At 41.8% G+C, this 20775-nt stretch overlaps 1 protein-coding gene across 2 annotated transcripts in view; it reads left to right on the top strand.

Moving 5' to 3' along the window:
- The first annotated feature begins 2750 nt into the window (after window positions 1–2750).
- PREP (prolyl endopeptidase) overlaps window positions 2751–20775 on the top strand; it is a 117521-nt gene continuing 99496 nt past the window's right edge. Inside the window, exons 1-6 of one of the 2 annotated variants that reach the window (XM_075145580.1) lie at window positions 2751–2995; window positions 4342–4416; window positions 11244–11377; window positions 14407–14537; window positions 17113–17322; window positions 18556–18677. In XM_075145580.1, coding sequence (XP_075001681.1) covers window positions 2768–2995; window positions 4342–4416; window positions 11244–11377; window positions 14407–14537; window positions 17113–17322; window positions 18556–18677 — 900 coding nt within the window. In that variant the 5' untranslated portion in view covers window positions 2751–2767. Of the gene's footprint in view, window positions 2996–3146; window positions 4167–4341; window positions 4417–11243; window positions 11378–14406; window positions 14538–17112; window positions 17323–18555; window positions 18678–20775 lie in introns of those variants that run through there. The other variant, XM_075145581.1, reaches the window with a different exon arrangement.

The following is a 20775-nucleotide window of genomic DNA, read 5'->3' as shown; positions in this document are numbered from 1 at the left end:
TCCTCAAAACTCAGCAAATATCATATCTGAACTCGGCTGGGGTTGGCTAGACCCAAGAAAAGGTAAAATTTTAATAGAATTGTACTTGCTGCTACAACACTAACAATTAAGATAGGCTTCAAATTTTCCGTTATGGTACAGTCCTAACACTAATCACTTTTAACTTTGTGTTAAGCGAACATACTCAAAAAGGGAGAAGATTGCTACACCTTTCGTAATAAGTATTTCTGTTAACAGACTGCACACTGCACTCCTTTTCATTTGTACAGAGAGTGCATGGTCCCTGGTAAGAAAAACATGTTTTGGGCAGTGTTTTCAACACTATGTAACCTGTATTAGCTGCTTTTCTGATAAGAAAAGTTCTGACAGCGTAGATGTGCTGCTCTTGCTGTTGTTCACATGTGATCCTTCCCTGCTCCCCCCCCCATAAGAAACAAAGGAGAACTTTACAGTAAAGAGAAAATTCACTTTCTGTCCCTGGTGCTCACCTTTGAAAGAAAATTACTGCTTGTAAAATACAGCCCCAAAGCTCTTATCTTGGACAACTTGGGTTTCTTTGTATATTCCCGCCTTGTCTGTATCCAGGATGAATTGGAAGGTATTGTAATGGATAATTACTGTGATTACTGGATGCTTGCCAGCCCATTCAGGAATTACCGTGCCCTGGATTGAAAGGGTTGCTGAAGCCTGGAAAATACGGGCTCCGCTCTGTGCCAGCGGCACAGTGGTGTGCAGTCAGGCTGCCCTCACCCGGCAGATCAGACCTCTTCATGCGGGTAAAGCACATTTGCCCAAAACTTCCAGCACACCTTGGCCTGGCTGCTTTTACAGCATAAACCCGATCTACAGAGACGCTATGGAAATGCCCAGGATATTTGGATGTACGGCTGCTCAGTCAGAGCTACATGCAGGCCTGACCGAGCTGCTAAACATCCAGAAATTCTGGACAAATGTAAAATACTTTCATCCTGGACATCTTTGGGCTGAAAAATAAGATGTTTTCTTCAGGCAAACTGCAGTTTTGAATCAGATGCAAGGCCTGTGCTGTGTATGAAGTGAATTTGCAGTCGAGACCGCTCAAAACTCTCAGATATACTGTGCACATGCAGTATGTTTGTGTCGCACACAGCCAAGCTGAATGCTTTACAAAAGCGTTGAGCTAATAATTCTCCATATGATACCAGCTCATGTACATATGTACTTCTGTCCGGGAAGCTCTAGACAGAAACATGGCAGCCTTTGCCTGCCAGTATTTACCCGAGCAAGTTGCTCAGACAGTTAGCAAGCTTTTATCAGCATTGGGCATGTCAAGGCATTTCCATTAGCCACCTTGCTGGTTGCATGTTCTTGAGGGCTATAACAAAAGGTGTAGTCGGCAGCTATGCTCCAGCCTTCCAAAGAGAAATTCATAGAGAAACAAGGTAAGAAGGAAAAATGACCAAAAGAGAAGGGACAAGAGACAAGAAGCCACGCAGGCGTTGTTTAGGATGTAAATGAAGCTGATGAACGCAGTTATGTCACTTAGTAACAGTGATCATTATGGGGCTGGCTTATTTCCTCATACGCACACAACCCTCAACCTCCTCACAGGATGCCCAATTAGAAGTGGTAACTCTTTTCATTAAGAGTAAGCAATCAAGGCACATTTCTGAGCTGGTAACTATAAACATTTAATGCCATTTCTGAAATGTTTTAGATCATTGTCATTCCAGGCGGTTACTTTATTCACAACTGTGAACACTCTTCGGGCTGATGGGACTTTTAAACACCACTGCCTGCAAACCTCCTCGTCTCCCACTGGTGCCAGGCACCACACGTACACACGAGTTTAAGCTACGGTGAAGTCCTCACCAGGCTGACAGGATGACTTGGTGAGGGCTGGTGGTGGTAACTCTGAAACAAGAACTGTTTGGAAGAAAAGCAGTTTAGCCATGCTGTAGCCAAAGGACAACCCGTCCCTTGCATGTTTCCAGTGTTTTCGTGACACAAGGATCCACTGGGCCACTACCTGGAAGGAAAAACATAAGTTTTCCGGCCCAGGAAACCCTATTGTAAAATAAATGCCTGGCTGATGACCCTGAGGTCATCCCAAAACACCCGAAACACCTTTAGTGGGTGCACTTTCACCCAGACCAGCTGTGCAGACCAGAGCCCGTGCTGGCGAGGGACCGCAGCCCGTGACACCAGGGGCGAGCAGGACGAGTGCCTGGCAGCCGGGCCGGTGTGCTGGAGCGGCCGTCCTCACCGGGACTTGGTGGCCAACTTGGCCTTCACTGTTAGGGTGAAGCGGAGTCTCCGGCAGCTTGCGGGGAAGCATGTTTGATGGAAGCACGCTAAAGCCTCCATCCCAACTGGTTAATGGCCGCTGTGGCCGGGCAGCGCAGAGGGGAGCTCTCGGGGCCGGGCCTGAGCCTCTCCCCAGACCCTGCGTCAAGGTGGGGGAGCTAAGAGGAAAACAACCCCACAATCAAAACCCACTAATTATGGGGTTTTTTAAAGCATTTACTATAAGGAAGGTGAAACCCGTTCGCCGGGCGGGGGAGGGGAAACAACTCCTCCGCCCGAGCAGGGTGCGCCAGGAGGGGCGAGCACAGCGCAAGGCCGGCACCGCCGCCCGCCCCGTCCCGGTGCCGCCTGCGCGGCTCTCTGCGGCCAGCCGGTGCCTGTGTGGCGGCTCCCTGCAGGGGGCGCTGTGCGACTCGGCCCGCCGGCGGCGGCCCTCTCTTGGCCGGGGTGGGGGGTGGCTCGTCGGCAGGGGGCGGGTCGTATGGCGGCGCCGTTCCGCCTGGGCCGCGCTGCACGCCTGCTGCCGGCTGCCGCCGCCGCCACGGCCCCAGCCCCAGCCCCAGCCCCAGCCCCAGCCCCGCGGCCGCCTCCGCGCCTCGTTTCATCCTCCTCCTCCTCCTCATCCTTCTCTTCCTCTTCTTCCCGCCTCTCGCCGCCGCCCGCCATGCAGGCCTTCCAGTACCCCGAGGTGTACCGCGACGAGAGCGCCGTGAGTATGGCCCTCGCGGGGGCAGCCCGCCGGCGTGTGGCGGCTGCCGGGCCCGGCCGCGGGGGCAGCCTCCCTCGCCAGCCCCCTCGGTGCTGCGGGGGGCCGCGGGCCGCCTCGAGGGGGTTAGCGGCTTCTCGGCTTTCAGGGCTTTGTTCGGCTTCGGCCGTTAAAAGTCCGACCTGCTCCGTTTAAAGGGTCTGGGGTTTTAACGCCTGTGGGCCGTGGCGGCTGCTGGGGGCTTGTGAAACGCGGGATCTGTGGCCGTTGTGCCGGTGCCTGCGGGCACGTCCCGCCTGCGCGGGGCCAAGGCCGCCGCCCGGGGCGGGCTGCTGCCCGGCTGAGCCGGGGGAGGCCCCTCTCCCGGCCGTGCCGAGTCGGGGGTGCGAATCCCGGAGCTTGTAGTCCCGCTGCGTCTGTCTGGGAAATCCAGGCCGCCGCCTGGGCCGGAGCAGCATGCAGGGGAACTAGTAGTCTATTTTTGTATGACGGCACATCTGTAAGGTAGTCTTGGCTCCTTGTGTTCCGACCGCAACTTGATACGCAAGGATGGCTGCATAAGTTTGGCTAAAATGGATTCAGTTTTCTTCTCCTGCCGCAAAGGGCTGTGCTTTAGGCGCCAGCCCTGGAATTAATTACAAAACTAACATCACTTTTAGACCAAAATGTTTGCCGACATGAGCCAACACTGGAAAAACTTAGGTATTTACTTTCACAGTTGAGTGAAAGGCTGAACTATGCAACTCCTAACAGCAGGTATCTAGTCTTATTTTGTATATTGGAGGAAGGAAGCAGGTAAATTCAACCACGTGGGTTAGTTTTTTGTGTTGGTGGTTTTTTTTTTTTTTTTAATTTATATATGTACTTTACTCACATGTTTGTGAGCAGCAATAGTAGGGAGGGCTAAACCGGAGACAGTTAGTTGCATAACCAGAACTACATTTTGGGTGCATCCAGTAATGAGGTTTTGTGATTTGACTTGAACACCTGGATTTGGAGGGCGTTGGGGTTGTTTGTTTTTTGGGGGGGTTTTGTGGTGGGTTTGGTTTTTTTTTTTAATTACTTTACTACCCTATCTTGTGGAAGGAATTTATGTTCACGTTCTGCATTTCTCTGGTGCTCTGTGTTTTTTCTGAGGACAACTCTGCTGTCTTGATGCCATCACCAAAGAATGGTAATATTAGCAACTCACCTGGGAGCAAGGTGTTGCTTTTCTCTTCCTTTGCTTCTTAGTGCTGTATGCCTTGTGAAATTCCAAATACCCTTCATCTTGATGACTATCATTCCTTGATGAATAGAGTTTGCTTGTGTGCATGTCTTTTTTAAAGTATTGTCTTTTATAAATTCAGGTGTTGGATTACCATGGGAGTAAAATAAGCGACCCATACTGCTGGCTTGAAGATCCCGATAGTGAACAGACGAAGGTAACCTTTCTTTGTGCGGGAATGGCTGTTTTGACACGGTTCTCTTTTATAGATTAGGTGCATGGGTACTCTGTTTTTGAAGGACCTGCCAATACTTTTTGAAAACTTACATAGTGAATGTAGGTGTAGTTCTTGTGATATCTTATGGCACCAACAGCAATGCCATTATTTTGTACCTTTGTGTTAATGGGGGAAAGACTGGAACACTTGGTATAACCTAGATCACACAATTTGGAAGACTAAGGCCCTCTTTATCTTGCATCTGTTTTTCTCAGACAATTCGAATGCTCCAGGTGGTGGTGTCACACTGAAGTGAAACACTGATTTTAGAGCACTTTATCCACTGTCCTAAGTACATCTAAAATTGCCATAATAAAATAGTTAAGAAAGGGTAGAAAGAAAACTCCTTTGGCTTGCTTTCTTTGTATAGTGACAAAACGTGTGAATACATTTTTTTTTAACCCTTTTTTTGAGGGGGGGAAAAAAAACCCAAAACAAAAAAACCACAACATTTTCCTCCTGAAGTCAGGCTTTGTTAGTGGCTTTTATTACAGATTGCAGATGTTGCAGTGTTTTCAGCATGCAGTCTGGTGTAGCTAGATTGTACTGCTGGAACTCGTCTTTCGCTAAGAAAGAATCCTGAAAAATAATAAAGTATGACTGTGAGCCAGTACCTCTGATATTCATGGCATAGGGAGTTGCAGAGGTGGTGGCCAGAAAGTGGTAGGTGGCAGTGTGGAGGAGATTTCCTCTGTAATGGCTAATAACTTTGTGATAACTGTAGTTCCAGCTCTAAACCACTGGCGTCTATCTAGTATGCATGATTGTGTCAGAAAGATGATGGAGTGCAGGATCTCCATTTAAAAATATCCTGCAAGGTGACTTTCCATTAGTGAAATTCTTTCTAGGTTCTCTCATGCATGTGCTTACATAATACATCTTGGTGAGCTGGAGGATGGTTGAATAGAACTTACTGTAACTGTCAAGAGCAAGATAAAATGTGTACAGTTAGGATCCCATTCCCTGCTTTCTATCAGCATGTATATATAAAGACTCGTGGATTAAAAAGGTTCATTTGGGATCAGGTTTTAGTGAAAAACTCTGCCATGGACATTAACATTGAAAATTAGATATTTAGTAAGTTGGGAGTATTTTGATTTTTTTGATTCTGGCGTCCTTAAGAAACGGTACACATAGGTGAGTTTTGTGCCAAATTCAGAGGGATATATGTGTGGGGGGAGGTATGGTTATGTCTTTCTTTTATAGGTGCCTTACAAATACCTATTAAAGTGGTTTTTGGGATCCTATGGAAGAGTTGGGATTGAGAAAATGCCAAGACCTGACTTTTTGTGTCCCTGTGTTCAGTACTCTCACCACATACTGTGAACAGGTTGAGTGAGAACAGTTGGAGGAGGGTGAATCTCATTCTCCAGAGGTTGTAGTTTATATAGGAAAATAAGGAATGGGGGATTATAACATCCACATAAAAATGCAGCAGCCCAGACACAGGAGGTCACATTGGTGGAATGAAAATACTGTTAAATCTTACTTGCCTACATTCTAAAAAAACACATGCCTTGGCAGAATTTCGCAGTGCAGTAGTAGTATGATGCAAAGAGTGGAGAGAGTTCTTGTGTGTATAAGTATGTGAGTATGTCATCTTTTTCCGAAGTTCCAGGAGTTACTGAACAAAGGGAATTCAAGTATTTTGCTGTTCTACCTCTTTCATAGAAGAGGTCAGAAAAAAATAATCTTGAAGTGCTAAACTCCTTTCATCTGCATTATCACTCATTTCTTTGTGCTGCCCAGCAGAGGTTGCTGATGGCTGCTCCTTCTTGCTAGCTTTTCTTAATAGTTTTATCTTCAAGTTCTTGAGATAGTTTGCAGGACTCCTGCAGAATAGCCATTCTGTACCTACCAGATCAAAGAATAACCAGACACTGGTATAGAGGCAATTGAATGACTGTGCAGGCTTCAGAGAGAATTTGGAGTGTGCTTTGTATACTTTTCAAGCCTTCAAGTCACTGACCTTGAGACCTGTGTCCTTCCCATTCTTCCTCCAAGTTGCTCGCTCTCTTTATGCATTCCTTAATATCCCAACCTCCATTTGTTTTGGGGAAAAGTAAAAATATCCTGTGTACACCTCCAACAATAGGCTACCTTTAATTTTCTGCATGTTAAGTGCAGAACTAGAAGAATTCCTTGGGCATCCACGTGCATCTGTAGTGAAAGAGCCCCTATTCGGTTCCTGTTTACAACATGCTTGCTTGATTTGAGTATATATAACAGTGAAAATTCTGGTTTATGCCAAGAGTGAAGACTGAACACCATCCATTTATTAAGTTAGGAATCTTTTCTTACATGCAAGCAGTCAAAATTATTCGGTGTGTGCTGTTGAGTAGATACACAAATATGTTGGAATTCTACTTTTCTAGACTTAGCAGGAATAGTCATGTCAAGCATTGGTGTGGTCATAGAAACTAAATGGGTAGCCCTCACTTTGTTCCTCTGTTGATGTGAGTCAGAGAAACATCAAGTTTACGATTGAAGCATGGAGAAAGAAGCACAGGCAAGTGAGATTTGTTTTAACTCTGGAATTTTCATGGTAGTTTCACCTGATGTCCACTGTAGGGTTAACAGGACTGGGACTGAAAGAAATTATCCACAACAGCTATGAGTATAAAGAATCATACTCATTTTTTCTGTGGCTAGTCCAAATGATCTTGTGGGCTCTGCTAGTTAGAAGCTTACAAACAAATGAACATAGAAGGGCGGGATTTTTTTTGTAATTGGTTTAATCAGGTATTTTTGCAATGAGAGTAGAGTGCAGATGGTACTGTACCTGATCCACTGTAGTTTGCAGGTTTCCATTAAGTCAGGTGGTTCTGTGGTTTCTCTCTACCCTCCCTCCTCCTTCGTGCACTGACTTGAATGTTTCTGTCCCTCCTTTGCATGGGTATAGCCATCACAAGGTGATGTTCTGGAGGGGAAGCCTTTGGTGGATTAGTTTTCTGTTGGCACACATGCTTAATCTAGGTCACCCCAAGACCATGTGGTAGTTGGAACTAAGATGGTTCAGGAATGGGATCCTTCCTCTTCTAGCAGCCCGCAGTCTACTTTAATTAGGTGAAAGTCAAATAGGTCTAGAAACTTTTCAGCCAGGTCACCAAGATGATCTTGTTCCATATGTGTGGTATTATGAACAGGTGTATGTTTGGATTAAGACTAGAATTGAAACTCTCAAAACTACAGTTAAATGGATTTGTAGTTATTATTGACCAGTGTTTCATTCACATGTTTTGATAAATTTCCCATTGCACTTTAAATTTTTCTTTGCTAAATACTAAAGTAAATGCTAAGAGGCAAGCCACCAGAAATCTGCTTAGTTTTATTTTGTAATACTTAAAAAAAGGAATGTGCCTTCTTGTAGGAGTTGCATTGAACTACCTTTTACTGAGAAGATATATATGAAGATTTTGGGGGTAACTATTAAACAAACTGTAAATACTTTATAGATTAATAGCAAGCACTGGTAATGTTAAAATATTTTCTATCCTAAGACTTGGAAAGTATACTGTGAGTGGAAATCATTATCTTGTTGAGAGAATAGCTTAGTGGCATGTAGAAAGCTGATAGGTTGTAACAAAGCAGGGTTAAAAATTTCGTGGCATGTGGTTTAGTTATGAAATTTAGTTATACTTTTTTGAAAAATAACAATTGGCCTGCTCAAGTAACGGCCAAACACTTCAGCCTCGAGTAGAACATCTCTACTCTTAGCACAACACTTTAGAAATTCTTTTGCTTTTCAAATTACCTTAGTTTCTGAGACACCCATAAGCATATGCCTTACTTGGATCCTTATTCTGTCCTTTCTCCTGCTAGCAAATTCTGTCCTGGTTCAAGACTTACGAAAGATTGTCAGATGCAGATTTCTACAGGTGAAATAGGAATCTTTCTCTGTAGGCTCATGAAGATGTACAGAGAGTTACTGTTAGCCCTGTAGCCTGGGTGGCATCTGTTTAGCCCAGCGTGGTGGATGGAATTGTTTACTGTGAGCATTTCTGCTGACAACAGCTGTTCCTGTATTTTACCTAGAGCAGTATTTCAATTATGTATTGCTTTTTGAACATGAGTGCAACCTTGTGTTCAAAGGTGTAAGAACAGTGAGTTTCCAAACTGGATTGGATTCTTCTCAGTGGAACTCTTTCAAAAACCTGTAATTCCTATCTCCTTTTTTAGATAGCAGTGGCATTCCCTTTTACAAATAGTCTTAGAGTCTTTGGTGCATACTAAGTGGAAATGGGAAAAATATATTAAGTCCCTGTAAAAGCAAAATTACTAGTGATTCAGTTGTGAGTGCAATAGTATGTAAGCATGGTCTTGGGCAACGAATGCTTGTAAAGAAAAGTTTGTGTCTCCTCTTTGAATACCAGTAATGAAAGCAGATGTGGTAAGATGTGACTGGAGTTAACAGTGAGTAACATACAGTTCCAGTATACTCTTGCAGCAACGTTACCATTTTGGTCACATATATTGATAGATGAAACAAAGATGTGTGGCAGTTTCTGTCCACTAAATGCAACTGAAAAGTGCTTTTGCCCTTCCAGAACAATGGATGGATTTATACATGTTTTTATAAGACATCTTTTCTCTGAAAATGTCATAGCACTTTGAATGGTTAGTTTCTTTGTGTAGCATACACTGTCTAGATATTTGTGTATGTGGTCTTTGAAATTCACGTGTTTCCATTTAGAGAAAACAAATTCAGATACACATAATTCTTGGGTAGATTTGATTAAGTTCTTTCATCATCTGATGGGGCGGGGGGGAAACTGTTATAGTGGTACAGTGTGGAGGCTACCACTGGGATGTGCTGTGCTGCCGTGCTGGGTGTTAAAGCTGTCTATGCCAGTAAGATCCTCAAAGGGAGAACAGAAGCAAAAATTGGCCTTCCCTTGGCAGTGCATTCACCTCTTTTCTTCCTTTTTCTCAGGGGATCATTTCCTGACTCGATCCTCGCTGATGCGTAGAGTCTAATTTTGAGTAAAGGTCCAGAAGTCATGTTTGTTAGCCTTCTGTATCTGTTCCTTTTCAATGCTGTAGTGCTTGCTTTCTTGTGTCATCCTTGAGTGGTGACTTGCTTGTAACCAGCCCCCGTGTTCTTGAACTAATACGTTTCAGCACTTAGCCAAATGCTTTTAGGGCATTACTAATTCTGCACTCACACGTTTAAAGCTTATCAGTTTCTGTATGCTTTGTTAGGCATGAACAAATACCTCTCAAGTGGAGACTGACCATAATTAATGTACTTTCTCCTTTACCTTCTGGCTTGACAAGTCTCTGAAAACACAGCTTGGCATGTAATGCAGCTCTTGGCTATGCAGTCCTATGGCAGCGAGGCAAATAGGGCAAGTAGAGACACTCTCCCTCCCATGTGCTTACTCCTTGCCAGGTGAAATGTCTATAAAGTGCTACTGAGAGTGTTTTATGTTCTGTTCTTTCCTCTTTTTCATCTGAAGAATTAATAAATGAGTAAACGTTGATAGCAATTGGTAAATCTGTGCCAGGTACTCTTTTTGTACAGCAGCTGGCTTTTCTGAAGAACTGTGAAACACAAGTTGTGGAATATGGATTGTAGCCCTGCTGCTGCTGTGGGTCATGGCCTGTGGTGAAGTGTAGCTCAGATGTTATCATGTGTTGATCTGCTTGCTGCGTGACAGATTCAGGACAGGTAGAAACAATAGCCTCTTTCAAAGCAACTGGGGAAGAGACCTGCGTAAGCAAAGAGATGAGTGGACATCTGGAGACGCAGGCTGGAGGCGAGAGGCTGGGGTCCGAGAGTGGTACTGCAACCATCATTGCGACGTCTGGCTGTGAATTACAGCCACACACACTGTGTCCTGTCCTTCCTACTCCATGTTTGAGACAGAAAAGCCTGCATGTCTGCTTCTTAGCAGTTGTGGTTCACCTTAAGACGCTTAGGTATTAATTTTATGTTAATGTACTGTGCTATAAATAGGGATGGTGAAACACCAAGAGAGCACCAGTTTTTCCATGCATGCCATGGGAGTGGCAGCCTCTAACTAACAGCTGGAGTGGTAATGGTTTTGGCCAGTGTTGTTAAGAGTTTGTGATTGGGAGGTGGAGTGTTTTGAAGAAACCAGACTGCTCAAAGTTCTCTTCTCAGAGATTAGGTATTATGCCTTTTGTAACTAAGAACTGATCTGTGGACAGTATTTTGGCCTTTCCAAGAAGTAGTGGCTGGGACTAATCCTCTGTGTTATGTTAATAGAATGAACAGATGGTGCACGTGACATTTTGTATCATCTTCCAGCCTTTCATAGCTCCTGAAATGATAGTGCTGTCTATAGGCAAAAGAGTCTCTGTTCTTTATCCATTTCCTAATTTATTTATCGTGGAGTATTGGAGTATCGTATATTTGTGGTGAAGTAAGGTACTTCCTAGGTATATAGTGTAAGTTAGCTTTTCTATGCCGTTTAGGCAAATAGAAGGAGAGTTTTTAAAAGCATGAGGTTTGGGGTTTTTTTTAGAAGGGATGGCAGGAATCTGGCTTGTCTTTGGCCAAACCACTGGTTACCCCAGTGTGTGCCCTGGAGAGGTGTTGTGCAAGATATAAGATCAGTCTTATTACAGTATTGTGGCATAATGCAAATAAGTATGTAAGACTCTTCAGGTGCGACTCTACACAACCTATATGGGGGGGAAAGATGTCTGTGATGCATTGCTTCAGAAAATAGTGTTTTCTGTAGGAAAGATGCATTTCTGCTTGAGTTCATGTATTTTGGGGGGGGATTGTTTTCTTTCAGGCATTTGTGGAGGCTCAGAACAAGCTTACAGTACCCTTTCTCGAGCAGTGTCCTGTCAGAGGACTGTTCAAAGAACGAATGACTGAACTCTACGATTATCCTAAGTACAGTTGCCACTTCAAGAAAGGAAAAAGGTATGTGAGGAATGTCTTTGTAGGTGGTGATGAATGTGAAGCAAGTCAAAAGCAACTACTAGTTAGGAAAACAAATTATAAATTATATTTGTATTTATTCCTTTATAGTTGGGAAGTAGGAAAAGTAAGTCAATGTTAATATATATGGTTGCATGATGCAGAGCACAAGATGCTTGACTGTCTCCAATTCCCAGTCGTATTATCTTCTTGGGCTTTTGTCGTCTTTTCTTTTGCTAGGAAGAACTATGAGTTTATCAAAACTCAGACAACTTTGTAGAATATCTGTTGTAAAAGTAAAAGTTTGAGGAGTTCCTTTCTGGGTTGGTTGCTGTCAGTATAGTTGAAGGCTCCTCATCCTGAAAACAGCACAAGTCTGTCATGAGCATGTTGTTCTAAATATTTACTAAAATACTGCTCTTACGCTGGACATACTTTGAGCAGCTAGTGGAATTTTTGTTTAGTCATAGCCAGTGAAAAGCAGTGGGAATTCCCTTGTGAAAAACGGCTCCTGTATCTGCAGGGGATAGAGGAAAAATCATTTGGAGGACTTAAGGCAACAGATGCAAAAAGATCTGTCTTCTAAGAAATAAAGAAATCCTGCTATAGTCCAATACCTAGTCTACTTGTATCCCTGTTTTAATGCTGTGGCTAGGTGAAGAGATGGTGCTTATGTGGCTTACCTAAGGTCTGGAGACTGCAGCTGCTACTCAATTTTATGTGACCTCTTTCAGAAACACTAGCAATCTCCTAGAGAAAGAGAGTAAAGCGATGAAAATTCTGATTAACTTAGTAACATCTAAAGATTGTTTTAGCAGTTGAAAAAGAGGTAGTGCGAACAACCAGCCATTCTTAATCATGGGAAACACAAATAGTCTTTTTCAGTATTTTCAATTTGTTTGATCATTGAGTGAGCACCCAGATGTGCCAGGTATATTTTCACTGTCATCCACAGGAAAGAGCAGAAAATGTCTCATTGCCTTCAGATTTCTGCACGGATACCGAGGGAGATCTGCTACTCTTTAGTTATCTGTCCTATGCTGTGAGGAAGGTGTGGATACTTGTTACTAAGGGAGGGAAAGTCTGTATTACATGGGTTTTTTTGAAAGTATATTGTGGGGAGTGAACCCAAGCTGATGTTGATTTAAGTTGTCACTGATGTGGCACAGCACGTCAATGTATAGAGGTGTGAGGTTTAAGCCCAGAAGCAGTGGGGCTGTTTAGTACAGTGCTGCATCCGGGGAATTAAGCCTTATTGAGCGAGTCAGGCAAAGGTTATTAGTTTGTATGTGATGCTCATGCAGACGTAGCTATGCTGAATCTGATTCTGGAGCAGGCCTGGTCAGTGACTGCTCTGGATTCTCTGACCCATTCTCCCTGTGCAGTGCAAACATGCCTGGGTGTGGTTATCTTCAATGCTGATAAGGCTTGATGTTGCAGAAGTGCTCATGGCAGTGATGAATATAGTCTCCACTAGAGAGAAAAAGTCTTAATTTGTTGCAGCTGACTGTCCTCCAGGAAGAACATTTATGCCAGGAGCTTCATGTGCTTTAATTCAGGACACTTTACTTTGATTTTAATAGATGTCTTTTTAGTTTTTCTGAGTGTTACTCTATTTCTTGGTACGTGCTGAACTTAAATCACAGTGGTTTAAAAATCATACAAAAAACATATATTATGGCGTTTGAGGAGATCAAGAGGGCTCTATCAAGTTAAGTAACACTCAGTATGGGGTGGGGGGAGGAACTGGGGATAGTTCTATTTGAAGAACTATCTAAACTTCCCATGACACTTAGAAATTCTTAAATTTAATTACTCCAGTTTTCTGCCAAAGAATAGCTGCTAAAGGACAGTGTCTAAAGAGCTGTTCTGTAGAATCTGCAGAAAGGAAGAGTGCTCAGGGAGGTGCTGTGCCTGTTATATTGTTTGACCTTTGCTTCCCAGCTCATTACCCAGCATTGCAGAGGTGAAATTGGCTAGAAAATGCATGGTCAAATGTAAAATTATGTATCTTTTTCTTCTGTTCCTTTGAATCTTTTGGTTTTGTCACTCACTGACCATTCATGTTAGTATTTGAACATATTACTAGTTCATATTGTTAGCCAGGCCTTTGTGAGTATAGTTCCCTTTTCTGGGTTTACCAGCTCCCAAGCTTGTATCCAAGTACTGGACAGTCTTAGGGAATGTGTGAACTTATGTTTAGGTTTGAACATTACCTCATAAATTCCCCTGTTCCCCCAGGTGAAGCTGCTGTGTGATTTAAGTCACAGGTTTGTGTAGTAAAACTCAAAAGTCCTATGAAGGAGGAAAAGTGTAGTACCTATGAATTGCATAGAATACGGTTATTAATTTCTTTGCACTCTGTAGTGTCTTCTGGTGTGAAGAATATCCCTCACTAAAGAGAATTCTGTAATTCTCTGTTCCTACAACTTTTTCAAAACGCACAGAGTTTTATGGATATTGGGAAATACAGATGAAACAATTTCAGTTCTGTTTCATTTGAACATCTGTCTGCCACCCGATACAGATTGAAAGCAGCTATATGAATGACAAAGCTTAGAACGTAGCGGGTGGGAACCTGTGGCAATACTTGTAACAGAGAAACGCTAAGGCTGCCAGAGCTGTTTAGCACAGACAGTTATGTAGAGTTTATAGTATACTTAGCTTTGTTTGAAACACACTGTGGCAAATGCAGCTTTTATTTTTAAAAGGTATTTTGGATGCATCCTACAATATCCTCTATACAATCTATATCACATTGGGATGAGATTCCTCTCATTTTTAGAGTCTTGAAATTGGTGTCTGGCCTTCCTCTGTACTAAGAGGGAGAGAAAGGCACCTACAGAGGACGGTTAAATCCCTGACGGCCACAGGGGAAGTCATGATTCCTACTCTACTGTGAAGCTTGTGTTTCCCTTATATATTTGTCTGTCTTTTATTCACTTCATGATAATCTCATACAAGTTTTTCTTGTTTGCCTAACTGAACATCTGAGTTCTTCCTACTTATTTTATCCTCTTGTGTTCTTTTAGGTATTTTCACTTCTACAATACAGGACTGCAGAACCAGCGCGTCTTATATGTACAAGACTCCTTGGATGCCGATGCCAAAGTTTTTCTTGATCCAAATAAGCTTTCTGACGATGGCACTGTGGCTTTACGAGGTTAGTAAGGCTGCAGTTCCTGCTGAATAAGTCTGGGTCTTCAGCAAAAGTGGGAAATGGTTTCCAGCTCTTCACCTATACAAGTATGGCTAGAGAGGCTTGTTTTAATCAAAGTAGTCACTAATCCTCTTAAAATTGTATTTTGTATCTTTAACACAAGCCAGCAAGTTGAAGTAAGAGACTGTGAAGGAACGTAGCATTAACTTTTAGGAGAATCACAAAATACTTGTGTTCACTAGGGCTTTAATTTGTGTTAGCTGTCCATTTTCCCACTCCCTATTGGCTTATTGTAGAAGCAAGTCTCTTGGACTTAGAAGTCCTTTAAGTCTGTTCAAGGCCAGTTAATAAAAACAGAGGACAGAATTAGTGGATGCTTCTTTAAGTGTGAAAGCTATTTGAAAAATATCAATACGGCTTTTTTTAGTGAGAAGTTCTGCCTTAAACTATGGATATAAGGAATTGGGTTCATATAATCTTTTTGTATTTCTAAGAGACAAAGTCTCTTTCCAAATGCACTTGGAACAAGACAGGAAACTCCTGGTGTTGATAAATAATTGATTTAAAGGCAGGGACAGGAATAACTGGTCGGCTCCCAAAGTGGAAATCACCAGTAGAGTTCTGTCAGGGATTATGCTAGGGCTTGCACTGTTCAGTATGTTCATATATATTAGAAAAAGGAGTGAGCAGTGAGGTGACAGAGTTTGGCGACGCTACAAAGTTATTCCAGGTAAAGGCTGAAGAATGATTGTGAAGAGCTGCAGGAAGACCTTAGTGATAGTGAGTGGGCAATACATTAACAGGTAAAAGTCTCTGTGCAGATAAATTAAGTGATGCACAGGGGACAAACAATCCTAACCTCATTTGTAGAGGAATGGATGGAATGAACTCTAAGCTGACCATGACCGCTTGGGAACAATTCTTAGGCTGTAATAGTTCCATGAAAATGTCAGCCTGGTTCTCGGTAGCAGCCGAACCAGCACATCCAATGTCAGAAACGATTAAGAAGGAGATAGAGAACAAAACAGAAAGTACCATTACATTAGCAACCCAGGGGTTTATACAGTAGCGTTGAATATTAAATATAGTTCCTGTCCCCTCAGCTCCAAGGGGAAATACAGTTCAGAGGAGGGCAGTAGGAACAATCAAAGGTACAGAGCAAAGGTCAGGAACAATTGAGTCTGCCCAGATCAATCAGCTTGGAAAAGGGACAATTTAGCAGGGATATAATAGAGGTCTACAGAATCATTTGTGGCATGCAGTAGCATGGGGAGAGTGAACACGGATTGGTTAGTCGACATTTTTTCTATTACAAGAATAAGGGGATATCAAATGAAGGCAGTGGGAGTCGAGTCCAAAGCAAACAAAAGAAGGTGGTGGTTCATACCAGAAGAAGTAGATTTATAGAACCCCTTACCAATGGACGTTGGTGGTGCAAAAAACTTACTGTGGGTTTAAAGGGAAGCTGGACAAGGTCAAGGAGGAGGGAAGCATTGAGGATTATTAACCAACTGCTTCATGCAAAAGAAGTCTTCTAAGCTATAAATGGTTAGAGGCTGTAAGACTATTTGAGGGAAATACTACATGTGCTTGCATTCTCCTTACTCTTGTAGGCATCTCCTTGTGACTACTCCTGAGGACAGCTAGGTGGAATCTTGTTCTGAATCAGAATGGCCACTCTTATGTTCTTATGGGGGAGAATACGTTAGGGTGGCACAGTGGTGTCTCTCAAACATATGATTTCTGTGAAATGCAACTTTTTTCTGTGGTTTTTTCAGTAGTTATTTCAAGTCTGTACAGGCCTATGATACTTCAGTCTCTTCACTTGAATTGATTTGCAAGAGTGAATTTGATCCTTATCAACTATGATGGAAGCTCTTCTGAATTTTTTTCAGAATCATGTTTTCCTCACAGTTTGGATAAAGCGACATATGTATCAGAGGTCTTAGCTGATAATACTGGTGATTAATCCATTTGTGTGATAGTGGCAAATTTTTCCAGTGACTTCAGTCTTCAGGGCTTTGCAGGGTCTAGTTTTCATTGACTCCTATATTGCAGTGGTGTTTGCTTTATTTCAGGGTGCATTGCTTGCATCTCAATTTCTGTTGACTATTTTGATACTGTTTCTCTCTTAAAATCTCACTTTAAGTTCTCTACCTGTGTGCCTTTTCAGTCTCCACCTCTTCCCTCCAAACTCAGGGAAGTAGAAGAATCTCAATCGTAATTCAGATGTTAGGCATAAGCGATGTTACTGAACATACTTACTGAGTATGCATGCCTAAACTCAGATCTGTGAACTACTTGAGAAGTCCACAGAGACTAGAAAGATGCTGTGAATCCCAAATGATAGCAGATGTAGTTGCTTGCACTGTCTTTTAGAAAATAAACCTCTTTCTCTCAGCATTCGGTGAACACAGTTCTTTTAACTACTTTCCCAATTTCACCACTCTTTCATTGGGATTTGGCTAGTGTGTAGTAAATAATAAAAAACTGTGTGGCAAGATAGCAAATGCTTTTTTGAAAATAGTGATTCCTTGTGCTGGTTCTTACTTTATCTTGTTTGGTTCCAATTTCCTAGGTTATGCATTCAGTGAAGATGGTGAATACTTTGCGTATGGCTTGAGTTCTAGTGGCTCTGATTGGGTTACTATCAAGTTTATGAAAGTAGAAGGTCCTGAGGATCTTCCAGATACACTGGAGAGAGTTAAATTCAGTTGCATGGCATGGACCCATGATGGAAAAGGCATGTTCTATAACTGCTATCCAAAACAAGATGGAAAAAGTGATGGTAAGTATGGCTGTACTAATTGCATGCTATAGAGAAGCAAAATGACCTTTTCAGTAAATTGGTGCAACAAATAATTAGCTCTACTAGTTTATACTGAAATAACTAGCTATACTAGTTTATACAATTAGATATCAGATTGTCTTGTATGACCAAAGCCTATACTCACTTAGTGTGAGTATCCTCTTGTCTTCCCGTCCCTGTCTTTCTCTTAAAGTCTGCTGCTCCTTTTCTTTTTCTCTACAATGATTTACTTAGCTTTCATACAGGGTGTTACTGGCTGGAATTTGATGTCTAGCGACAGCTTACGTAGATCTCTTCCCCTTATGCATTTGTGTGGGCCTAGGTGAACTGGCTTGAGAGGTTGACCTGATGAATAGCAATCTGGGGCATAAGGTTTTTGTTATTCAACCAGATTAATTCATCTGTTGTTCACAGCACAGCAACACAAAATGTTTATGCTAGCAAAACTCAAGGAGCAGCACACAAAGTGGAATAAAGTGCTGAGGAGCGTCAATAGGGAAGGAATTTAGCAGCTCTTCTTACAAGGCAGTGCTACTGAAAAGTTTCTTCTGGAGCTGTGCTCTTTGTTAAACCTTGGAGAGAGCCTGAATTTTGCCTCTGTATTTGCTTTTGCAGCCTATCATTTTGCCAAACTTGCAAATTAGATACCCACCTTGTGTTTTTTTTACTTTTAAACATGTTTGTAGTTCAGAAGCTGAAGTGTTGGAAAACATTGCAAGAGCAAAATTTAAAAAAAAAAAATTAAGTAGCACCTTATGCAGTGCTTTAAAATACTTATTTTCAGCGAATGGAAGTATGAAGGTTTCTAGGAATGTTAACTAGCAATAAATCTCCCCTTAGTTGCCCAGGGTGAAATGGGAGCAAAAACATCATTAGAGGGTGGCAGGGATTGTTGTTTTTCTTTGCTTAGTATTTCTAGAAAGCAAAGCTTGAAAAGATAAATCTTCACATTTGAAGAATGTATTATCAGCAATAAAAGGAAATAGTAACTGTTTGAACAGGTTTGCAGTGTGGTTTGAAATTTTATTTTGTTGTGGAGGGGGGTGTTTGTTTGATGGGGAATGGTTATAGGCTGGAACCATTCATAGTTCTCTCTGCTGAATTACTCTTCTATTTTATATGCAAAGGGATACAGAAGTTTCTAAACATTTTATTTGGTTGTTGTTGGATTTCTTTGAGAACTAATTGATTTAAATATGTGCAATTCTCTAGGCACTGAGACCTCCACTAATCTGCACCAAAAGCTGCATTATCATGTATTAGGAACTAACCAGTCAGAAGATATCCTATGTGCTGAATTTCCCAATGAACCAAAATGGATGGGTGGAGCTGAGGTATGATAAACACCCTGAAGCTTGTCATCATTATGTTCAGTTTTTCAGATTCTAACAACTGGTAGTAGGTATAAGGTGGAAAACATTTTGTTAAAAGAATGCTTTTTATTAGTGTTGCAGAGCTGACCATTGAACTAAGAATCATTGATTAAGAATTGCTGAAAATAAGACTGTCTAGTTTGTTTTAAATCAGTCCTCAAGCCTGTAATGACACAATTGCATACCCTTTTATTTCATTGAGGGCATTCTGCCTGATGTACATTCCAGGACAGAGAAGGATCATTTGATAGACAGTGTGTCACTGTTCTTGTTTCTTCTTAGTCAGTGTTGAGCCCTAGCATTCACTTTCTGCACAAAAAGCTTATTCCAATGATCAGCATGTCTGGATATCCCCTGCCATGTATTTATTTTGTTTATATTTATTTTCGTGATGTCTTTCCTGAAAATGAAATATGTCTGTTCTACTTACTTGAAGAATGGAGACATACAGGTTAAAATCTGTTAATACTGTGTGCGGAATTGGAGACACTTAAGTTTCCCCACAACAAGTTTTATCAGCACAAATATGGTGTGGACTGTGTTACTGGAGATGGAACAAGTGACTGCTGGAATTGATTTCTTCAGCTTATTTTGTTGAACTACTACTACTACTACTATATTGTACAAAGTCCCAGTGAACCAAAATGATAGGTAACCATGCTCTGTTCTTCCCTACATGAATGATTCAAAAGACCCTAAGTTTTGTAATTAATGCGTGTTTTACTCCTCATGTTAGATTTAACAGTGTTTGATTGAGTGCACTGTTCTAAGTGCTGTTGGAGTGTACTGGTGGTTATTCTGTTTATCAGGGAACTGATATTTTTCTAGTGGATAAAAACCTGTTGTAATTCTTTGTGCTCTCCTAGCTACTATGTTTAATCAGTACATTTTGTTTCTATACAGGGTCTCTTTTGGTCTGACACTTTTGATAAATATGAATTATTTTTACCCTGATTTGGCGTATTCAGTTCCTAAACTACTTTTCCCTGGGAGTACCTCTTTTTAAAAATTTAATCATCAGTCTGTGCTCACTTTTCAACACATCAACCCGTGAAAATGTTGGAGGTTTCTTTTCTGTGGACTGCCAGAAAAGAAAGGTTCTTTCAAAGAATTTGAACAGCGGGATTCAAAATGAGACAGTGAGTGAGAATGTGAAAGGCTCCCCAGCAAAGTGACCACACTGAGCTTTCTCTATACAAATCAGACTTATCTGTAGGTTCTGTGTATAAACAGAACCTTTTGTACATAATCTCATGTATTCATGAAACATACCTTTAATAACTGACCTGAATATCAGTGTAAACTTGCAAATGGGGCTTTGGAATTTTTTTTTACTGTTCAAAAACTAGTCAGTTCTGTTGAGTTTAATTGGCAATAAAATGGAATTTGGAAATCATTATCCTTACTTTTCCCTAGTTCCGTAAATAAAAGGGCTTTCAGTTGGTGACAGATGTCTCATGGCAATGTATCCACTGATTCACATGAGTGATTATTACTGCTTTGCAGTGTCGTGAGCCAAACTACACATGTTGTTGTGAAGGCAAATTCATTTTCCGTGGGGGAGGGCTGTTGCAGTCTGATTCATGAGACTATACAGCTTTTTAGGGTAGTGAAAGTTTGCAGTCTCAGATGGTATTAAATCCCGTGGAAATTTTATCTTCTGTATTAGGTGCAGAGGTACTTTTGTCTTATAGATAGCAAAACCTTCTTTGAGATAATGGCACACTAACAGAGCCTTTTCTTATCTAAGTTGAAGAAGCAGGGCTGGAGCATTTCAAGATCAGAAATACAGAACCGAATATGAGGAGGACCATGGAAGAGAATTCATAGTACAGTGCTTGTAGTGAGTAGCAAAGAGTTTGCTTTGCCAGAGTGCAGAGAAGCAGCATCCTGCAACTCCTGGCTCTTCTATTTTGAAAAAAAAGGTTGAGGCAGCCTTAAATATAAAAGAAGTATCTTTTTTCCTGATACCAAATGTCTCAGGCAATTTTTGTGATTAATGAGAATATATAACCCTTATATTAAATGATCAAAAGGTCTTTGGGGTGGGAAGAAGGGA

This window comes from Calonectris borealis, chromosome 3, assembly GCF_964195595.1.
Source record: "Calonectris borealis chromosome 3, bCalBor7.hap1.2, whole genome shotgun sequence".
Taxonomy (NCBI): Eukaryota; Metazoa; Chordata; class Aves; order Procellariiformes; family Procellariidae; genus Calonectris; species Calonectris borealis.
This window is presented reverse-complemented; position numbering and strand designations above follow the sequence as displayed.